This window comes from Macaca nemestrina, chromosome 20 (assembly GCF_043159975.1).
Source record: "Macaca nemestrina isolate mMacNem1 chromosome 20, mMacNem.hap1, whole genome shotgun sequence".
In the NCBI taxonomy this organism is placed as follows: Eukaryota; Metazoa; Chordata; class Mammalia; order Primates; family Cercopithecidae; genus Macaca; species Macaca nemestrina.
Genome location: NC_092144.1, coordinates 62,747,638 through 62,768,411, shown reverse-complemented (window position 1 = coordinate 62,768,411; position 20,774 = coordinate 62,747,638). Strand labels below are relative to the sequence as shown.

The window sequence follows — 20,774 nt, the reverse complement described above, 5'->3', positions numbered from 1 at the left end:
CAGGTCGTCTCCGCTTTTATTCTATGTTTCTAAATGAAGATGGCACTGTCCCTTTCTCCTTCAGGTCTAGGCTCAGAGATGCCTCCCATGGCCTCCCACCCCCATCTGAAGTTCCCTCTGCCTGTCAGTGTCTATTACATTACTCAAGTTTTCTTATCTCTGTGTCAATCCCATCAGAAATGTACTTTTTTTTTTTTTTTTCAGACTCTCACTATGTCCTCCAGGCTGTGAGTGCAGTCTCGTGATCTTGGCTCACTGCAACCTCTGTCTCCTGGGTTCAAGTGATTCTTGTGCCTCAGCCTTCCAAGTAGCTGAGATTATAGGTGTGTGCCTCCACACCCTGCTAATTTTTGTATTTGTATTTGTATTTTATTTTATTTTTGAGTCTTACTCTGCCGCCCAGGCAGGAGTGCTGTGGCATGATCTCAGGTCACTGCAACCTCCACCTTTCAGATTCAAGCAGTTATCCTACCTCAGCCTCCTGAGTAGCTGGGATTACAGATGCCCACCAAGCCTGGCTACTTTTTGTATTTTTAGTAGAGAGAGGGTTTCACCATGTTGGCCAGGCTGGTCTTGAACTCCTGACCTCAAGTAATCCACCCACCTCGACCTTTCAGAGTGCTAGTATTACAGGCATGAGCCACCGTGTCCAGCCCAATTTTTGTATTTTTAGTAGAGACAGGGTTTCTCCCTGTTGTCCAGGCTGGTCTCGAACTCCTGACCTCAAGTAATCCACCCACCTCGACCTTTCAGAGTGCTAGTATTACAGGCACGGGCCACCGTGTCCAGCCCAATTTTTGTATTTTTAGTAGAGACAGGGTTTCTCCATGTTGGCCAGGCTGGTCTCAAACTTCTGAGCTCAAATGATCCTTCCACCTCAGCTTCCTAAGTAGCTGAGACCACAGACACACAGACGTGCACCACCATACCTGGCTAAGTTTTTGTATTTTTGGTAGAGATCTCCTGAACGGGAGCTCATCCCAGCCCAGCTCCCCACTGCTGCAGTGTGTGTGTGTGTGGGGGGGGCTTTTCCAGGAGCAGAGCAGGAGTTTTCCTGTAGGAATTTTTTGTTCCTGGTGCAGTGGGCAGCAGAGGGGACCATATTTCCTCAGAGTGATGTATCCTGTGTATGTGTCATTGTGTTACCGGGAAAGGATGTGTTGATTCTATGCAATAAACATCATATTTTTGACATTCAGGATTGACTTCTAAAGACTCTTGGTACGTGAGGAAGAAACCCGGAAGAGGAAGAGGAAAGCAGAGGAGTCAGGGATGGCTCTTCCTCAGGTGAGATGATATTTCGGTGGATTGTTCTGTCTCCTTCCTTTCAGAAACCCTGGGCCTTGGAGTTGGGAATCTTCTCTGAGTCTGAAGCGTCCTGCCTGACAGGTTTGCTCACACTCACCCGTGCCTTCCCTCAGTCCCTCTCGTGTCGCTTAGATTCCGTCTCTTGTGACCCAGTGGCATGAACTTGGAAGGAGGCTGCAGTGGTTGTTGTCCTGGGAAGGGCTCACACCAGACATGGATGGAGACGGGGTGAGGGTCCCGTGGTGTCAGGGCTGTTGGGCAGCAGGGATTGTTCAGGGGTCACATGTGGATGCACGTTTAGCTCTCTGTGGACCAGGATTAGAGCAGCTGCCACTGGAAGTCACGTATTAATGTGCACAAAGTATGTGGTAAATTCCAGAAAAGGAGACCAACATGGAGAAATGTTTTCTGCCTGATTTTTTACTACACTTTTAGGTAATTGAATGAGTTACTGTGTTTCTGACTCCAAAAATCTTACTAATTAGAATGGAAAGTTCATACGTAGATATGAATAATGAATGATTCCTTTATTATTATTATTATCATCATTATTATTATTATTTGAGGCAATATTTTGCTCTTGTTGTCCAGGCTGGAGTGCAATGGCATGATCTCAGCTCACCACAACGTCTGCCTCCTGGGTTCAGGCGATTCTCCTGCCTCAGCCTCCTGAGTAGCTGGGATTACAGGCATGTGTCACCACGCCCAGCTAATTTTGTATTTTTAGTAGAGATGGGGTTTCTCCATGTTGGTCAGGCTGGTCTCAAACTCCCAACCTCAGGTGATCTGCCCACCTTCGCCTCCCAAAGTGCTGAGATTACAAGTATGAGCCACTGTGCCTGGCCTATTCCTTCATTATTTTAAGAATATGAAATCAATGTAATAATAGCAGGAGGTTCATTAAACCATTCTTAGCACATTACGTTCATGAAGACAGTGGTGTTACTGTGGAGGGGCTTGTGAAACAAGTGTTTTTGGTTGCAATTTTTCTCAAATATGGAAGCAGTACTATTTTATCCAAGAGGATAAAGCTGTATTCTCATTCCGCGTATTGTTATTATTATTATTTTTCTGAAATGGAGTCTTGCTTTGTTGCTGAGGCTGGAGTGCAATGGCATAATCTAAGCTTACTACAACCTCTGTCTCCTAGGGTGAAGCGATTTTCCTGTGTCAGCCCACCTAGTAGCTGGGATTATAGGTGCGTGCCACCACGCCCAGCTAATTTTTTTGTATTCTTGGTAGAAACGGGGTTTCACCACGTTGGCCAGGCTGGCTTCGATCTCTTAACCTCAGGTGATCTGTCCGCTTCAACCCCCTAAAGTGCTGGGATTACAGGCACAAGTCACCATGCCCATCCCCACCAGTTATTATTAAATATAAATGGTTATATTTAAACGTCACATGATGTACACATTTGTTTTGTGGTAAAACTCCAAGCAAAGCTGCAGCTTAGACCCTTGGCCACAAGGCATCTCCTTTCCCTTTCACATCCTCCACCCTCCTTCCAACTTCGCTGGGAATTGCTACTGTCAGTTCTGTGCCAAGTGTTGTAAGTGTAACTGTGCCAAGTGTTCTGTGCAAGTCTTGTACACGCGTATTTCTGCATCTTTTTTTTTTTTTTTTTTTTTTTTTTTTTTTTTTTTTTTGAGACAGAGTCTCGCTCTGTCGCCCAGGCTGGAGTGCAGTGGCGCGATCTCGGCTCACTGCAAGCTCCACCTCCCGGGTTCCCGCCATTCTCCTGCCTCAGCCTCCCGAGTAGCTGGGACTACAGGCGCCCGCCACTGCGCCCGGCTAATTTTTTGTATTTTTAGTAGAGACGGGGTTTCACCGTGGTCTCGATCTCCTGACCTTGTGATCCGCCCGCCTCGGCCTCCCAAAGTGCTGGGATTACAGGCGTGAGCCACCGCGCCCGGCCTGTATTTCTGCATCTTTATGAGACTTTTAAACTTCTGTTGTAAGTTAAAGAAAATTTTTCACATTTTTTTTTACTTTACATTTGGGGCTACATGTGAGGGTTTGTTATTGAAGTCAACTTGCGTCATTGGAGTTTGCTGTGCCAATTATTTCATCACACCAGTATCAAGGCTGGTACCCAATAATTTTTTTTTAAATTTATTTTTTTGAGATTGAGTTTGCTCTTGTTGCCCAGGCTGGAGTATAATGGCATGATCTCAGCTCACTGCAACCTCCGCCTCCTGGGTTCAAGTGTGTCTCCTGCCTTAGCCTCTTGAGTAGCTGGGATTACAGGTGCCAGCCACCATGCCTGGCTAATTTTTGTATTTTTAGTAGAGACAGAGTTTCACCATGTTGGCCAGGCTGGTGTTGAATTCCTGTCCTCAGGTGATCCACCTGCCTCGGCTTCCAAAAGTGCTGAGATTACAGGTGTGAGCCGCTGTGCCCGGGCCCAGTAGTTATTTTCTCTGCTCCTCTCCTTCCTCCCACCGCCAAAGTATCCTTTCCACTGAGACAAGATTCCTCTTCAGTTAAACAAATCTTGCTACTTTTATATTTTAAAAACTTTTATATATATAAATATATATATACACATACATACACACATATCTATGCATAGACATACCTATATACACACACATACATATTTTGAAAATCTGGGGAAAATGACAACTTTTTTTTATTAATGTCTAATTTCTTGTGAGTCTTTGCACGTTTTATTATTTTTGGAGCATATATTTTCAGAGTAGATTTTCGTACTTTGAATAATGCTGTTTTCATATATTTATTTTATTTTGAGACAAGGTCTCACTCTGTTGCCCAGGCTGGAGTGCAGTGGCATGATCTTAGCTCACTACAACCTCCACACTCAGACTCAAGCCATCCCCCAACCTCTGCCTCTCAGGTAACTGGGACCACAGGTGTGTGCCACCATGCCGGTTTATTATTATTATTATTATTATTTTGAGATGGGATCTTGTTCTGCAGCCCAGGCTGGAGTGCAGTGGTGTGATGTCGGCTCACTGCAACCTCTGCCTTCTCAGTTTAAGCGATTCTCCTGCCTCAGGCTCCCGAGTAGCTGGGAATACAGGCGAGTGCCACCACGCCCAGATACTTTTTTGGTATTTTCAGTAGCGACGGGGTTTCACCTTTTTAGCCAGGATGGTTTCCATTTCCTAATCTTGCGAACTGCCCACGGCAACCTCTGCCTCCCAGGTTCAAGCGATTCTCTTGTGTATTGGTTCGTTTTGGGATCACGTTGATTTGCCTTCCTCTAAATAGGGACTCATCGGCCGGGCGCGGTGGCTCACGCCTGTAATCCCAGCACTTTGGGAGGCCGAGGCGGTTGGATCACAAGGTCAGGAGATCGAGACCATCCTGGCTAACACTGTGAAACCCCGTCTCTACTAAAAATGCAAAAAATTAGCCGGGCGAGGCGGCGGGCGCCTGTAGTCCCAGCTACTCGGGAGGCTGAGGCAGGAGAATGGCGTGAACCCGGGAGGCAGAGCTTGCAGTGAGCCGAGATCGCGCCACTGCACTCCAGCCTGGGCGACAGAGCGAGACTCTGTCTCAAAAAAAAAAAAAAAAAAAATAGGGACTCATCTAAGGCCAAGGAAGTCCTCATTGGCTCTTTGTCTGAGAACTCTATATATGCAAACCCTTTGGAATGGCCACTAAATTTGGCACAGAGTTTGGTAACACAGTTGACCCAACCACAGCCAGGACAGTGAGCTTCCAGCTCTTCTGCTGTTGCACCATGGTCCACATTACCAACATAGATGGAACGGGCATCAGCCTCCATCTTCTCCTCAATGTACATGATCTCTGGGCCAGCATTGCCTGGAGGTGGACTCATATTCATCTACTTCTCTAACTCGTTCTGTAGCTCCTTTAGCTTCTCAGCTTCTTCCTCCATCCTCCTGACTCCCGCTTTGATAGCTTCTAGCACCGCGTCCTCAATGGCGCCGTCCCCTGGGTCACCCTCGACCAGTCCCGGCTCTTCCTCTTCCTCTTGGCTGCAGGGGTTCCCGAACCTGGCCCAGGGCCCGGAGCTCCCGGGCGAGGGGCGAGGGGCGAGGGGCGTGGGGCGTGGGGCGTGGGGCCGGGGCGGCTTCTCTTCAGACTGGGGCTCCAGCTCGGGCTCCAGCAGCAGTTCCTCAGGCTCCATTTCCTCACACTCCAGGCCATTCCTTTCGTCCCCTGCGCCCCCGGGACACCATCCCCGGCGTCTCCATGGGCCCCAGGCACAAGATGGCGCCGCCGCCCCTGCCGGAGCCCTAGTGGCCTGCAGCTCCTGCTGCTGTTGCCGCCGCCGCTCAGACTCCTTTTATTTTTATTTTTATTTTTATTTTTTTGAGAAAGAGCCTCACTCTGTCACCCAGGCTGCAGTGAAGTGGCATAATCTCAGCTCACCACAACCTCCGCCCGGGTTAAAGCATTTTGTTGCCTCAGCCTCTCAAGTAGCTGAGATTACAAGCAGCCAACACCACGTCTGGCTTTTTCTTTTGTATTTTCAGTAGAGAAGGGGTTTCATTATCTTGGCCAGGCTGGTCTTGAACTCCTGACCTGGTTATTCACCTGCTCGACCTCTTACAGTGCTGGGATTACAGGCATGAGCCACCGCGCCCGGCCCATAATAGTTATTTTTTCTGCTCCTCTTCTTCCTCCCACCCTCCACCCTCAAGTAGACCCCAGTGTCTTGTTTTCTTCGTGTTCCAGTAAATATTTTGGTTTCATATTTGATTTTGCTAGTTGTGAATTTACACGTTGTCATGTTAGTAAACATGGCTAGCTTGCTCTTTGACATCTGCAGTGGAAACTGGCTCCTTTGCGATTTTTCCCTGTATAAAGAGTGCCATAGTGGCTGCCTCTGCGCACGCCTGCATTCCTACACATATCTGAAGCTTCCTCCAGGTCAGGCAGTTGAAAGGGTGATTGCTTCCTCTAGGATGGGGCATTTCCTGTTTTCTTAGATCCCACAAGATTCCCCCTTGCGCCCGACTGCCAAAGCGTCCTTTTCCAGCAAGATGAGATTCCTCTTCAGTTAAACAAAATTTGCTACTTTTTATATTTTTAAAAACTTTATATATGTATATACACATCCCCACACATGTGCACACACATATACATACAAACACATGTATACACACGTATATATTTTGAAAATCTAGGACAAAGGACAACCCTTTGTATTAACATCTAGTTTTTTGTGAGTCTCTGTAGGTTTTATTATTTTGTGAACCTATATATACACAATTGATTTTTGTACTTTGAGTAATTTTGTTTTCATGTACTTTATTTTATTTTGGGACGCGGTCTCGCTTTGTTGCCCAGGCGTGAGTCCCCTGGCGGGATCGTAGCTCACTGCAACCTCCACCCTCAGGGTCAAGCCATCCTCCCTCCTTAGCCTTCCAAGTAGCTGGGACCACAGGTGCCTCCCACCACACCCAGCTAACGTTTTTTTTTTTTTTTATTTTTTTGAGATGGAGTTTCTGTTGCCCGGGCTGGAGTGCAGTGACATGATCTGGGATCCCTGCAACCTCTGCCCCCCCCCGGATCAAACGATTCTCCTGCCTCAGCCTCATGCGTAGCTGGGATTACAGGCGTGTGTCACTGTGCCCAGCCTATCTTTTACTGTGGGCATTGTCATCTTTTAAGACATCAGTCGTGCTCTCTCTCATCTAGATAATGTCACTTGGTGTGTCAATACAAGTTCTGAACATTTTTATAACAGGAACCCAACATTGATTTTTCATTTGTTTATTTCTTGTATTTCTCACAAACATAGGAATTTCATACTGAAAGTGTGCCTGGACTTCTTCAAAAACTATAATAAAGACATCATGTGGCGCCGTCCCCTGGGTCACCTTCCTCAGATTTGTCAGAACATTCACTACAACTAAATCCATGCTTTCCCGTCTCTCCTCATTTTCGGTAAAGATGAGAACTCCTCCCATAACCATTTCCTTAAAATGTGTTTTCATTCCAGGGTCTGTTGACATTCAGGGATGTGGCCATAGAATTCTCTCAGGAGGAGTGGAAATGTCTGGACCCTGCTCAGAGGACTCTATACAGAGACGTGATGCTGGAGAATTATAGGAACCTGGTCTCCCTGGGTGAGGATAACTTCCCTCCTGGGGATGTGCCCTTGCATATCTTTGCCTTTTCTCTTGTTGCCTCTTGGAAGCCCCACACTTACTTGACTAAAATGGAAGCCGTATTGATTTTGACATGAAAAGCTTCATGATGCCAAGAGCACACCACTGCACTCCAGCCCAGGTGACAGAGCAAGACTCTGTCTCAAAAAACAAAAACAAAAACAAAAACAAATCTTATGGCAGACTTTAAACATATCCAGTTTCCTGTTTGCTTTTCTTGTGCTTTCAATTCGGTAGTTCTTGGAAGAGAGCTCGATGTCCACATATCACATATTACAATGCTCCCTCAGCATTCAGAAGGAAGCAGTCAGTAGAGGAATTTGTGAAATATTTTCCTAGATCCATCTGTAATGTTTTCTTTCCTACTGAAACATGGGCTGGGACTCTAGAAAAGCTCCAGCACATCATGGTCCTTTCTTTTTATAAGCAGGAGTCTCTTTCTGACCTGCTGTCTCCATGTTGGAGCAAGGGAAAGAGCCCAGGACTGTGGAGAGTGAAGTGAAAATAGCAAAAATATCCAGCTGGGAGGGAATGTATTACAGGTGTAAAGGCAGGTAAGAGCTCAGATGGGCAGAGTGGAAGCTCCACCTTCCACTAGTGTGTGGGGAAACTCTGCAAGTGGGAGAATTCTGTGGGAAAAGAAAAGTTTCAATCCTCATATCTCTGAAAGGGCATCTTTCTTTGCACCTGCTTATCTCTGTGCTCTTTCTTTCTTTCTATTCTTTCTTGTTTTATGACACAGTCTCACTCCGTGGCCCAGGCTACAGTGCAGTGGTACGATCTTGGCTAACTGCAGCCTCTGGCTCCTGGACTCAAAGCATTCTTGTGCCCCAGATTCCTGAGTAGCTGGAACTGCAGGCTCTTACCACCATGCCCAGCTAATGTTTGTGTTTTTAGTAGAGACAGTGTTTCACCATGTTGGCTAGGCTGGTTTCAAACTTGTGATCTCAAGTGATCCACCTGCCTCAGAATCCCAAAGCATCGGGATTACAGGTGCGAGCTGCCATGCCTGATCATTGTTATTATTTTAAATAGTTTTGTTTTTTAGTTCTTTAGATATTTGGGCAGAGGTTATTGTTGCAGGTATGTTAAACATCTTAAAGTTATAGCATAATAAAGAAACTTAAAATTTCCATAACCTGGATGTGTGCAGTGGCTCACACCTGTAATCCCAGCACTTTAGATGGCAGATCACCTGAGGTGAGGAGTTCAAAACCAGCCTGGCTAACATGTTGAAACTTCGTGTCTACTAAAATTACAAAAATTAGCCAGGCATGGTGGTGGGTGACTGTAATCCCAGCTACTCAGGAGGCTGAGGAAGGAGACCCTCTTGAATCTGGAAGGCGGCAGTTGCAGTGAGCCGAGATTGCACCATTGCACTCCAGCATGGGAGACAGAGCGAAACTCCGTTTTTCAAAAAGAGAACAAAAAAATTCCATAACCTGCAAAAACTACTTCGTCTCCACTGGAACATTTTTTTTTTATTTATGTCAGAATTATTTCTGTGTATGTTGCATTTTTGTTAACATATGTACAGTGTTTTTCTGCCTTTTATTTTAAATAATGTGAAAAAAAGTTTAGTTATGAAGAAGAGGTATACATATGCCAGTTTCTGTATCTGTCCTTTTATTAATTATGTATTTATGAGACAGAGTTTTGCTCTTGTCACCCAGGCTAAAGTACAATGCTGCAATCTCAGCCCACTGGAACCTCTGCCTCTCAGGTACAACCAATTCTCCTGCCTCAGCCTCCTGAGTAGCTGGGATTACAGGCATGTGCCACCACGTCCATATACTTTTGTATTTTTAGTAGAGACAGGGTTTCTTTTTGTTGCTCAGGCTGGTCTCAAACTCCCCACCTCAGTTGATCTGCCTGGCTCGTCCTCCCAAAGTGCTGGGATTATAGGCATGAACCACCACACCTGGACTATCTTGTCTTTTTTTTCACATTTACTGGAGAACTTTATTTATTTATTTATATTATTATTATTATTATTATTATTATTATTATTATTATTATTGTGATGGAGTCTCACTGTATCACCCAGGCTGGAGTACAGTGGTGTGATCTCAGCTCACTGCAACCTCCGCCTTCTGGGTTCAAGCAGTTCTGTCCTTCCTGAGTAGCTGTGACTACAGGCATGCGCCACTACACCCAGCTAATTTTTGTATTTTTAGTAGAGACGGGGTTTCACCATGTTGGTTGGCCAGGATGGTCTCGATCTCCTGACCTCGTGATCTGCCCCCCTCAGCCTCCCAAAATGCTGGGATTACTGGTGTGAACCACCACACCCAGCCTGGAGAACTTTATTATATAGACTTGTGGGTTGGAGTTACTCTTGTTTTTTTTGTTTGTTTATTTGTTTGTTTTGAGACGGAGTCTCGCTCGTTGCGCAGGCTGGAGTGCAATGGTGCGTTCTTGGCTCACTGCAAGCTCCACCTCCCGGGTTCACGCCTTCCTCAGCCTCCCCAGTAGCTGGGACTACAAGTGCCTGCCACCATGCCTGACTAATTTTTTGGATTTCCATAGAGACGGGGTTTCACTGTGTAAGCCAGGATGGTCTCGATCTCCTGACCTTGTGATCTGCCTGCCTCGGCCTCCCAACGTGCTGGGATTACAGGCGTGAGCCATCACACCTGGCCTGGAGTTAGTCTTTAGCCTTCTTTCATTTTTTTTTGTTTGTTTGTTTCTTTGAGACAGAGTTTCAGTCTGTAACCCAGGCTAAAGTGCAGTGGTGTCATCTCAGCTCACTGCAACCTCCAATTCCCAGGTTCAAGCAATTCTCCTGCCTCAGCCTTCCAAGTAGCTAGGACTACAGGTGAGTGCTAACACGCCAGGCTAGTTTCTTGTGTTTTTTTAGTAGAGATGGAGTTTCAGCTTGTTAGCCAGGATGGTCTCAATCTCCTGACTTAGTGATCCTCCCGCCTCAGCCTCCCAAAATGCTGGGATTATTGGCGTGAGCCTCTGCACCTGACCTGTCTCAAGGTTTTAAAAACATGTTAGTGCTAGTAGATGGCTTCAAATATTGCAAGTTTTACAGTACAGCCTCTTAACTTCCTTTGTTTAATTAGATTTGTCACCTTCAGTGATGTTAATGATGAGATGCTCTTTTTCCTGTCTCTGTCATTTCACTGTCCTGTCAGAAATAGCTTAGACTCGCCAGCCCCAGTGTCTCACGTTTCTAACCCCAACACTTTTAGAGACCAAGGTGGGTAGATTGCTGGAGGTCAGGAGTTTGAGACCAGTCTGGCCAACATGTTGAAATACTGAATGTACTAAATGCCAAAAATGGGCCAGGTGCAGTGGCTCACACCTGTAATCCCAGCACTTTGGGAGGCTGTGATGGGTTGATCACTTGAGGTCAGGAGTTCGAGACAAGCCTGGCCAATATGGTGAAACCCCATCTCTACTAAAAATGCAAAAATTAGCTGTGTATGGTGGCGTGCACCTGTAATCCCAGCTACTTGGGAGGTTGAGGCAGGAGAATCCCTTGAACCCGGGAGGTGGAGGTTGCAGTGAGCCAAGATCATGCCACTGAACTCCAGAACCGGTGACAGAGTGAAACTATGGACTGAGGAGGGAGAATCACTTGAGGTAGGATAATCCTGCCAGTACACTCCAGCATGGGCGATAGAGCGTGACTCGATCTGAAAAACAAACAAAAAAGGAAATAGCTTAAACTGGGAGGCTTAAGACACAGACATTTATTTCTCCTGAATTTGGAAAGTGGGAAATCCAAGAGCAAGGTGCCAGCCAAATTAGTTCCTGGTGAGAGCATTCTTCATGGTTTAGCCCAGCCATCTCCCTGCTGTGTCCTAATATGGTGGAAAGAGGAACAGGCAATGAGCTCTTTAATGTCTCTTTATAAATGCACTGGTCCTATTCACGAGTAGTCAACACCCATGACTCAGTCCTCTCAAGGTCTGCATCTGCAGGAACATCCTATTAGAGAATACCAAATCTACCGAAGCTTATTTGAGAAGTAGTTATTTATCTTGTTTGATTTTTTTGAGACAGTCTTATCCTGTCACCCAGGCTGGAGTGCAGTGGCACGATCCCGGTTCACTGCAACCTCCGCCTCCCAGGTTCAAAGGTTTTCTGCCTCAGACTACCAAGTACCTGGGATTACAGGCTCCCTCCATGACGACCAGCTAATTTTTTTGTATTTTTAATAGAGATGGGGTTTCACCATGTTGTCCAGGCTGGTCTTGAACTCCTGACCTCACGATTCACCTGCCTCAGCCTGCCAAAGTGCTGGGATCACAGGCCTGTGACACTGCACCCGGCTGTTAGTCAATTCTCATTCCTTATAATGCTGTGTATTTTCTTGACCTCATATATCAGAAGGTAGTGACCTTAACATGTATTTCAGGTCTTATGTTGTATGCTTATGGTAAGTACAAGTTTTGGCTCTTTTCTTAAGAGGGAATTGTTTAGAATTCTTCAATCTGTATAAATCTACTTATTATTTTCTGGCTTGTTTTATCATGGATTGCAGTATTTGATTAATTGATTTTTATGACTTTACATGTGAGTTTTCGGTATGTGGTATGCAATATAACTGACACACTGCCCCCATTAATGTCACAAAGTGCCACAGGTTGCAGTGGCTCAGCCTGTAATCCCATGTCTTTGGGAGGCCGAGACATATGGATCACCTGAGGTCAGCAGTTTGAGACCAGCCTAGCCAACATGGTGAAACCCCATCTCTACTAAAAAATGCAAAAATTAGCTGAGCATGGTGGCACGTGCCTGTAATCCCAGGTGCTCAGGACCTAAGGCAAGAGACTCATATGAACCCCAGCGCGGAGGTTGCATGAAGCCAAGATCATGCCATTGCACTCCACCCTGGGTGACAGAGCGAGACTCTATCTGAAAAAAATAAAAATATATAAAATTGAAAAAAAGTCCCAGCATGCCTGTTCCACATGGATATAGGTAATTTTGTAACAGTTATTCAGAAAAATACCGCATTAACATTTTCTTTTTTTTGAGATGGAATCTCACTCTGTCACCCAGGGTGGAGTGCAGTGGTGTGATCTCAACTCACCACAATCTTTGGCTCCTGAGTTGAAACGATTATCCTGCCTTAGCCTCCCAAGTAGCTGGAATTACAGGCGCCTGCGACCACGCTTGGCTAGTTTTTGTATTTTTAGTACAGACAGGGTTTCTCCATGTTGGCTGGGATGGTCAAACTCCTGACCTGAGATGATCTGCCTACCTCAGCCTCTGGAAGTACTGGGATTATAGGCACGAGCCACCACACCCTGCCTTTTTTCTTTTTCTTTTTCTTTTTTTTTTTTTTTTTGTTGAGATGGAGGCTCATTTTGTCACCTGGGCTGGAGTGTAGTGGTGTAATATTGGCTCACTGAAACCTTTGCCTTTTGGCTTAATGCAATTCTTGTGACACAGCCTTTGGAATAGCTAGGAGTACAGGTGCAGGCTGCCATACCTGGCTAATTTTTGTAATCTTTTGTTATCTTGTCAGTGCTGTGATTGTTTGACAATACAGAATTTCCATTGATTTTGGTTCTCCTTACAACAGCATGTTGTGGATTATTTACCAATATGGTATATTGTGTGATTCTTTAGCATTTATTTGTATACACTAAATATGCTGTAAATATGAAGATATATATTTTTATATTTTGATGTGACAGTGATGTGTTTTTTTGCAAACTGATACACTTTAGGGTCACAGTGGAAAAACACTCCTTTCTTTAGATTCACACATGTTTGCGCCCTGTCAGTGTCTTGTCATGATATTGGGAATAGGCTTCTGTAGAAATGATTTGAAGTACATGTAATTGCCCTTTATTTATTAAAGTATCTTACTGCTTTTGTGTTCATAAGCATTGAAGATCATGTTTGGGAAGTTTAAAATAAGTATTGTTTTTCATGTCATTTTTACACATTTCAGTATTATATACCATCTGTACTTAATTGGAAACCTATTGGTGTTTAAATTTTGTAGATATCTCTTCCAAATGCATGTTGAAGACGTTGTCATCAACAGGGCAAGGCAATACAGAAGTCATCCTCATCGGGACATTGCAAAGACAAGCAAGTCATCACACTGGAGAGTTTTGCTTCCAGAAAATTGAGAAAGACATTCATGGCTTCGAGTTGCAGTGGAAAGAAGATGAAACAAATGGTCATGCAGCACCCATGACAGAAATCAAAGAGTTGACTGGTAATACAGACCAACATGATCAAAGGCATGCTGGAAACAAGTCTATTAAAGATCAGCTTGGATCAAGCTTCCATTCACATCTGCCTGAACTGCACATATTTCAGCTTGAAGGGAAAATTGATAATCAAGTTGTGAAATCTTTCAACGATGCTTCCTCAGTTTCAACATCCCAAAGAATTTCTTTTAGGCCCAAAACCCGTATTTCTAATAAGTATGGAAATAATTACCTCCATTCTTCATTACTCACACAAAAATGGGAGGTACACATGAGAGAAAAATCTTTCCATTATATAGAGAGTGGCAAATCCTTTAATTGTAGCTCACTTTTAAAAAAACATCAGATAATCCACTTAGAAGGGAAACAATGTAAATGTGATATATGTGGGAAGGTCTTTAATCAGAAGCGATACCTTGCATGCCATCGTAGATGTCACATTGGTGAGAAACCTTACAAGTGTAATGAGTGTGGTAAGACCTTTGGTCACAATTCATCCCTCTTCATTAACAAGGCACTTCATACAGGTGATAAACCTTATAAATGTGAAGAATGTGACAAAGTTTTCAGTCGCAAATCACATCTTGAAGCACAGGAGATAATTTATACTGGAGAGAAAACATACAAATGTAAGGTTTGTGACAAAGCTTTCACGTGTAATTCATACCTGGCAAAACATACTATAATTCACACTGGAGAGAAACCTTACAAGTGTGATGAATGTGGCAAGGTTTTTAATCGACTATCAACCCTTGCACGCCATCGTAGACTTCATACTGGGGAGAAACCTTTTGAATGTGAAGAATGTGACAAAGTTTTCAGCCGCAAATCACACCTTGAAAGACATAAGAGGATTCATACTGGAGAGAAACCATACAAATGTAAAGTTTGTGACAAGGCTTTCGCATATAATTCATACCTGGGAAAACATAGTATAATTCACACTGGAGAGAAACCTTACAAGTGTAATGAATGTGGCAAGGTTTTTAATCAACAATCAACTCTTGCACGGCATCATAGACTTCATAGTGCAGAGAAACCGTATAAATGTGAAGAATGTGACAAAGTTTTCAGGTGCAGATCACACCTTGAAAGACATAGGAGGATTCATACTGGAGAGAAACCATACAAATGTAAGGTTTGTGACAAGGCTTTCCGGAGTGATTCATGCATTACAGAACATCAGAGAGTTCATACTGGAGAGAAACCTTACACATGTAATGACTGTGGCAAGGTTTTTAGTACAAAAGCAAACCTTGCATGTCATCATAAACTTCATACTGCAGAGAAACCTTACAAATGTGAAGAATGTGAGAAAGTTTTCAGTCGCAAATCACACCTGGAAAGACATAGGAGGATTCATACTGGAGAGAAACCATACAAATGTAAGGATTGTGACAAGGCTTTCCGGAGGGATTCACACCTGGCACAACATCAGAGAGTTCACACTGGAGAGAAACCTTACAAGTGTAATGAGTGTGGCAAAACCTTCCGTCAGACATCATCCCTTATAATCCATCGTAGGCTTCATACTGGAGAGAAACCTTACAAGTGTAATGAGTGTGGCAAGACCTTCAGTCAGATGTCATCCCTTGTATACCATCATAGACTTCATAGTGGAGAGAAACCTTACAAGTGTAATGAATGTGGCAAAGTTTTTAATCAACAAGCACACCTTGCACAGCATCAGAGAGTTCATACTGGAGAGAAACCTTATAAGTGTAATGAGTGCGGCAAGGCTTTCAGTCAGATGTCAAACCTTGTATACCATCGTAGACTTCATAGTGGAGAGAAACCTTAAAAGTATAATGAGAGTGGCAGCACCTTCCATCACAATTCAACCCTTGTAGGTCATAAAGCCATTCGTACTGGAGGGAAACCTTACAAGTGTAATGAATGTGGCAAGGTTTTTAATCAAAAAGCAACCCTTGCACATCATCGTAGACTTCATACTGGAGAGAACTTTACAGATGGGAAGAATGTGACAAAGTTTTCAGTCGCAAATGAAACCTTGAAACACATAAGAAAATTCATACTGAAGAGAAACCATACAGATGTAAGGTTTGTGACAAGATTTTCACATATAATTCATACCTGGCAAAACATCCTAGAATTCACACTGGAGAGAAACCTTAGAAGTGTAATGAATGTGGCAACACCTTTGGTCAAAATTCACACCTTGTAATTCAAAAGACAATTCATACTGGAGAGAAACCTTACAAGTGGAATGAATGTGGCATGGTTTTTTGTTTTTTTTTTTTTGAGACGGAGTCTCACTCTGTCTCCCAGGCTGGAGTGCAGGGGCCGGATCTCAGCTCCGCCTCCCGGGTTCACGCCATTCTCCGGCCTCAGCCTCCCGAGTAGCTGGGACTACAGGCGCCCACCACCTCGCCTGGCTAGTTTTTTGTATTTCTTAGTAGAGACGGGGTTTCACCATGTTAGCCAGGATGATCTCGATCTCCTGACCTCGTGATCCACCCGTCTCAGCCTCCCAAAGTGCTGGGATTACAGGCTTGAGCCACCGCGCCCGGCCTGTGGCATGGTTTGTAATCAACAATCACACCTTGCAAGTCATCATAGACTTCATACTGCAGAGAAATCTTAAAAATGTGAAGACTGTGACAAAGTTTTCAGTCACAAATCACAGCTTGAAAGGATAATTCATACTGGAGAAAAACCATACTAATGTAAGGTTTGTAACAAGGCTTTTGGGAGTGATTCACACCTGTCAAAACATACCAGAATTAACACTGGAGAGAAACCTTACAAGTGTAATGAGTGTGGCAAAGTCTTTAGTGGGCAGTCACCACTTATTCACCATCAAGCAATCCATAGTATACAGAAAGTTAACTAATGTAATGATTGTCACAAAGTTTTCAGTAATGCTACAATCATTACAAATCATTGGAGAATGCATAATGAAGAGAGATCTTACAAGTGTAATAAATGTGGCAAATTTTTCAGACATCGTTCATATCTTGCAGTTCTTTGTCAAACTGATGCTGGAGAGAAACCTTATAAATGTCATGATTGTGGCAAGGTCCTCAGTCAAGTTTCATCCTATGCAAAACATAGGAGAATTCATATAGGAGAGAAACCTCACACGTGTGATGATTGTGGCAAAGCCTTTACTTCACGTTCACATCTCAATTGGCATCAGGAAATCCGTACTGGACAGAAATCTTACAAATGTCATCAGTGTGGTAAGGTCTTCAGTCTGAGGTCGCTCCTTACAGAACATCGGAAAATTCATTTTGGAGACAGTTATTTCAAATGTGATGAGTATAGCAAACCATCAAGCGTTAATTGACATTACAGTCAAACAAGCATTGACCTGAGTTTGAGTTGGCTTAACATTGAGTTCAAGCATGAGTTGACATTAAACTGTTTATGTTAAGAGGATTGGGCTGGGTGCTGTGGCTCATGCCTGTAATGCCAGCACTTTGAGAGGCCAAGACAGGTAGGTCACTGGAGGTTAAAAGTTTGAGAACAGCCTGGCCAACAGATGGGAGCCACTTTTCCTGGCCTGTATTTTCATTTCTTTTTTTTTTTTTTTTTTTTGAGATGGAGTCTTGCTGTGTCACCCAGGTTGGAGTGCAGTGGCATGATCTCGGCTCACTGCAACCTCCGCCTCCCAGGTTCAAGTTATTCTCCTGCCTCAGTCTCCAAGTAACTGGGACTACAGGTGCGTGCCACCATGCCTGGGTAATTCTTTGTGTTTTTAGTAGAGACTGGGTTTCACCGTGTTTGCCTTGATGATCTTGATTTTCTGACCTTATGATCCACCTGCCTCCACCGCCCAAAGTGCTGAGATTATGAGTGTGAGCCACCGTGACTGGCCTGTTTTTTGTTTTTTTAACAAAAAGTTATATGGATTTCTATGGGTATTGTATTGAATCTAAATCACATTTGGTTATGTAATCATTGAGCAATACTAATTTTTCCAATCAATATGGGTTGTGTATGTATTTATACATGTTTTTAATCATTTTGATCAATGTTTGTAGATTTCAAGGTACAAGCTTCTCACCTTTATGTTTATTCCTAAATGTTTCTTACTTTAAGCTCTTTAGCAAATGGAAGTGGTTTTAATTTTCTTTTAAAATTATTTATTGTTAATGTATGAAAATTAAACTAAGTTTTGGTGCTGTTATTCTATTCTGCAAATACACTGAATGTGTTCCAGTTGTACTTTGGTTGACTCTGTGATTTTCTTCACAGAAGATCATGCCGTCTACAAACAAATAGGATTTTACTTCTTTCTTTCTGATTTGGATGAGTTTGATTTCTTTTGCTATTTCATTGCTCTGGCTAGGACAGCCAGTATTGATTGAATAGAAGGGGTGGAGCATTCTTGCATCATGTGAGATCCTACAGGAAAAGCATTCCATTTTCCCTGATTGGTTATTTCCACTGTGGTCATTTCATGGATTGTCTTTGTATTGTTGAGGTAAATTTTCTTCTTTATCTATTTTGCTTAGGATTTCTATGATGACTGGACGTTGAATTTTGTGAAATGCTTTTTCTCTGTGTATTGAGATGATGTGGTTTCCATCTTTCATTCTGTTCAAGTGGAATATCACATTGAATTGCTTGAATATGTTGAACCATCCTTACATCTCAGAAATAAGTGGCACTTGAATATCTACAATCCTTTTTATATCGTCTTGAATACAGTTTGCTAGTACAAGGGGTCTTCAAGAAGTTCATGAAAAATACATATTATGAGAAAATTGTGCATGACATCACATTTTTTTGCACCAAAATAAAATGGTACAAATTTGTTATGTGTAAACAGGGTCTAGTTTGAGGCACTCAGAAGGGTAAGATGAGTTTGAAAAGAGAATCCATCAAAGCAATGTAAATTCTGCTAAAATTGAAAGAAGAAGAAACGTTGAATTTACAATGAGACCAGATGCAGTGGCTCAGGCCTGTAATCTTAGCACTTTCAGAGATCAAGACAGGTAGGTCACATGAGCCCTGGTATTCAAGACCAGCCTGGACAGAATGGTGAAACCCCTTCTTTACAAAAAATACAAAAATTAGCTGAGCATGGTGGCACATGCCTGCTGGTTCAGCTTCTCTGGAGTTTGTAGTGGGAGGGTGGCTTGAGCCCAGGGGGTAGAGGCTGCAGGGAGCCATGATCATGCCACTGCACTCCAGCTGGGGTGACAGAGTGAGATAGTGTCTCAAGAAATGAATATGCTGAAGTTTGGGTAGAGGGACAATTAAATCATTGATGCTTTGTGAAAAGGTTATGGGGACGATGCCCAAAAGAAATCATTAGTTTGTAAATGGATAACTCATTTTAAGTTGAGACAAGACAATGTTGAAAGTGATGCATGGAGTGGCAGGTAGACCATTCACATCAGTTTTATAGACAAAAATAAATCTTGTTTGTGCTGCGATGAAGAGGACTGACAGCTAACAGCAGAAAGAATAGTCAGGAGTTTGAGACCAGCCTGGATAACATGCTGAATCCCCATCCCTACTAAAAATACAACAATTAGCTGGGCATGGTGGTGGCCACCTGTAAGCTACTCGGGGGGCTGAGACATGAGAATCACTTGAATCCAGGAGGCGGACGTTGCAATGAGTCGAGATCGTGCACCTGCACTCCAGCTGGGCAACAGAGCAAAACTCTTGTCTCAAAATAAAATAAAATAAAATAAATAAAATAAAACTGCTTCTCAAATAAGCTTTGGTAGAATCTTAAGGGGTCACATCATTGTTTTCCAACTATGATATGTGTTGAAAAATTTGTTCTTTGACCACACATTTTATTAGATTTTTTTTAACCATTATTAATGGTTTTTCTCTGAAATGTATTGTGTTCAGGTTACATTGAGGACTGCATGCTTTCTAGTCTGTATCATATATTGGAAACATTTTCTGGTACCTGATAAATGATTAGTTTGTTTCAATGTGTACTTGATAAAGATATCACGGAACTTTTTTCTTTTTCTTTTTCTTTTTTTTTTTTTTTTTTTTTTTTTGAGACGGAGTCTCGCTCTGTCGCCCAGGCTGGAGTGCAGTGGCCAGATCTCAGCTCACTGCAAGCTCCGCCTCCCGGGTTCACGCCATTCTCCTGCCTCAGCCTCCCGAGTAGCTGGGACTACAGGCACCCGCCACCTCGCCCGGCTAGTTTTTTGTATTTTTTAGTAGAGACGGGGTTTCACCGTGTTAGCCAGGATGGTCTCGATCTCCTGACCTCGTGATCCGCCCGTCTCGGCCTCCCAAAGTGCTGGGATTACAGGCTTGAGCCACCGCGCCCGGCCGGAACTTTTTTGTTTATGCTAACATCAAAATTTAGTTCAAGTGGCCATGATTCCATTTTATTTATTTATGTCATCTGATTAAATGGTGAGCTGTGAGCTTCTAAGTCATCGTTCCCCTCATGTTCCTCTGGTCCATAATATTTGCAGATGTTGAAGGATGGGCTGGATTGACCTGGAACCTTGTTCCACTGGAGCCCATGTGTTCATGAAGAAAACATTTGCTCAGATCTCCTTTTACCGCTGCTTCTTTTTCAGTGTTTTAAACACTTATGGCTATGTGTTCACAATTGTGTTTATTTTGAACGTTTCACAATCATTTTTCTGGGAAAATAATTACATGTTTAGGATTCATGCCATCAGAACCTTAGACATTGAAAGAGACACTTCATTTGCTCAGGTATATAAAATGGTACTGAAATTTTTTCCTTCTTTTTGAGACAAGAATGTCACTCTGTCACCCATACTTGAGTGCAGGGACACGATCTTGGCTCACTGCACCCTCCACCTCCCAGGCCCAGTGATCCACCTTAGTCAGCCTCCCAGATAACTGAGACCACAGATGCACACCACCACAGCAGGCCAATTTTCTGTACTTTTGGTAGCGACGGGGTTTTACCAAGTCTCCCAGGTTGGTTTCAAACTCCTGGGCTCAATGGTCTACCCACTCCAGCCTCCCAAAATGCTACGATTACAGGGTTAGCCACCATGCCCGGCCCATTGTGGAATTTTCTAGAGAAGGAAAACCAACACAGCCTATTGGCACTTCCAGCCATCACATGGGAATCAGCCACACCTCCTGACTCAACTCAGAGCTTCTCAGGATACCTTAGTGAAGTGTCTCCTGCTCGGAACAACTGACACAACCTGTAATGTACAGGTGGGGAATAAGA

General features: G+C 43.6%; 2 protein-coding genes and 1 pseudogene across 3 annotated transcripts; 2 read left to right on the top strand and 1 right to left on the bottom strand.

Moving 5' to 3' along the window:
• Positions 1-213: 213 nt before the first annotated feature.
• Positions 214-15,729, top strand: LOC105497045 (zinc finger protein 28). 2 transcript variants are annotated; one of them, XM_071086089.1, is made up of 4 exons: positions 214-323; positions 1,200-1,287; positions 7,250-7,376; positions 13,393-15,722. In XM_071086089.1, the coding sequence occupies exons 2-4, from the start codon at positions 1,273-1,275 to the stop codon at positions 15,405-15,407; spliced, it is 2,157 nt and encodes a 718-aa protein (XP_070942190.1). In that variant the 5' UTR covers positions 214-323; positions 1,200-1,272; the 3' UTR covers positions 15,408-15,722. The 2 variants fall into 2 exon arrangements, with proteins under 2 accessions (XP_070942190.1, XP_070942191.1); XM_071086090.1 differs by lacking the exons at positions 214-323; positions 1,200-1,287; positions 7,250-7,376 and adding an exon at positions 7,889-7,972 and having other exon boundaries at positions 13,393-15,729.
• On the bottom strand, positions 4,980-5,512 carry LOC139360181 (polyadenylate-binding protein 2 pseudogene; annotated as a pseudogene).
• Positions 15,730-16,292: 563 nt separating the features above from the next.
• LOC139360203 (putative zinc finger protein 137) lies at positions 16,293-19,793 on the top strand (the record flags this gene model as incomplete). Its single annotated transcript, XM_071086211.1, is given in 1 exon segment — positions 16,293-19,793. A coding segment is annotated over 1 exon segment (624 nt), but the record flags the coding sequence as incomplete, so codon positions are not given.
• Between the last annotated feature and the right edge of the window lie 981 nt (positions 19,794-20,774).

What these genes read in the sequence shown, in the direction of transcription:
- LOC105497045 (XM_071086089.1), top strand. An exon ending in TAGGAACCTGGTCTCCCTGG is followed by an intron (nt 7,377 to 13,392) that starts GTGAGGATAACT and finishes TAAATTTTGTAG; the next exon opens with ATATCTCTTCCAAATGCATG.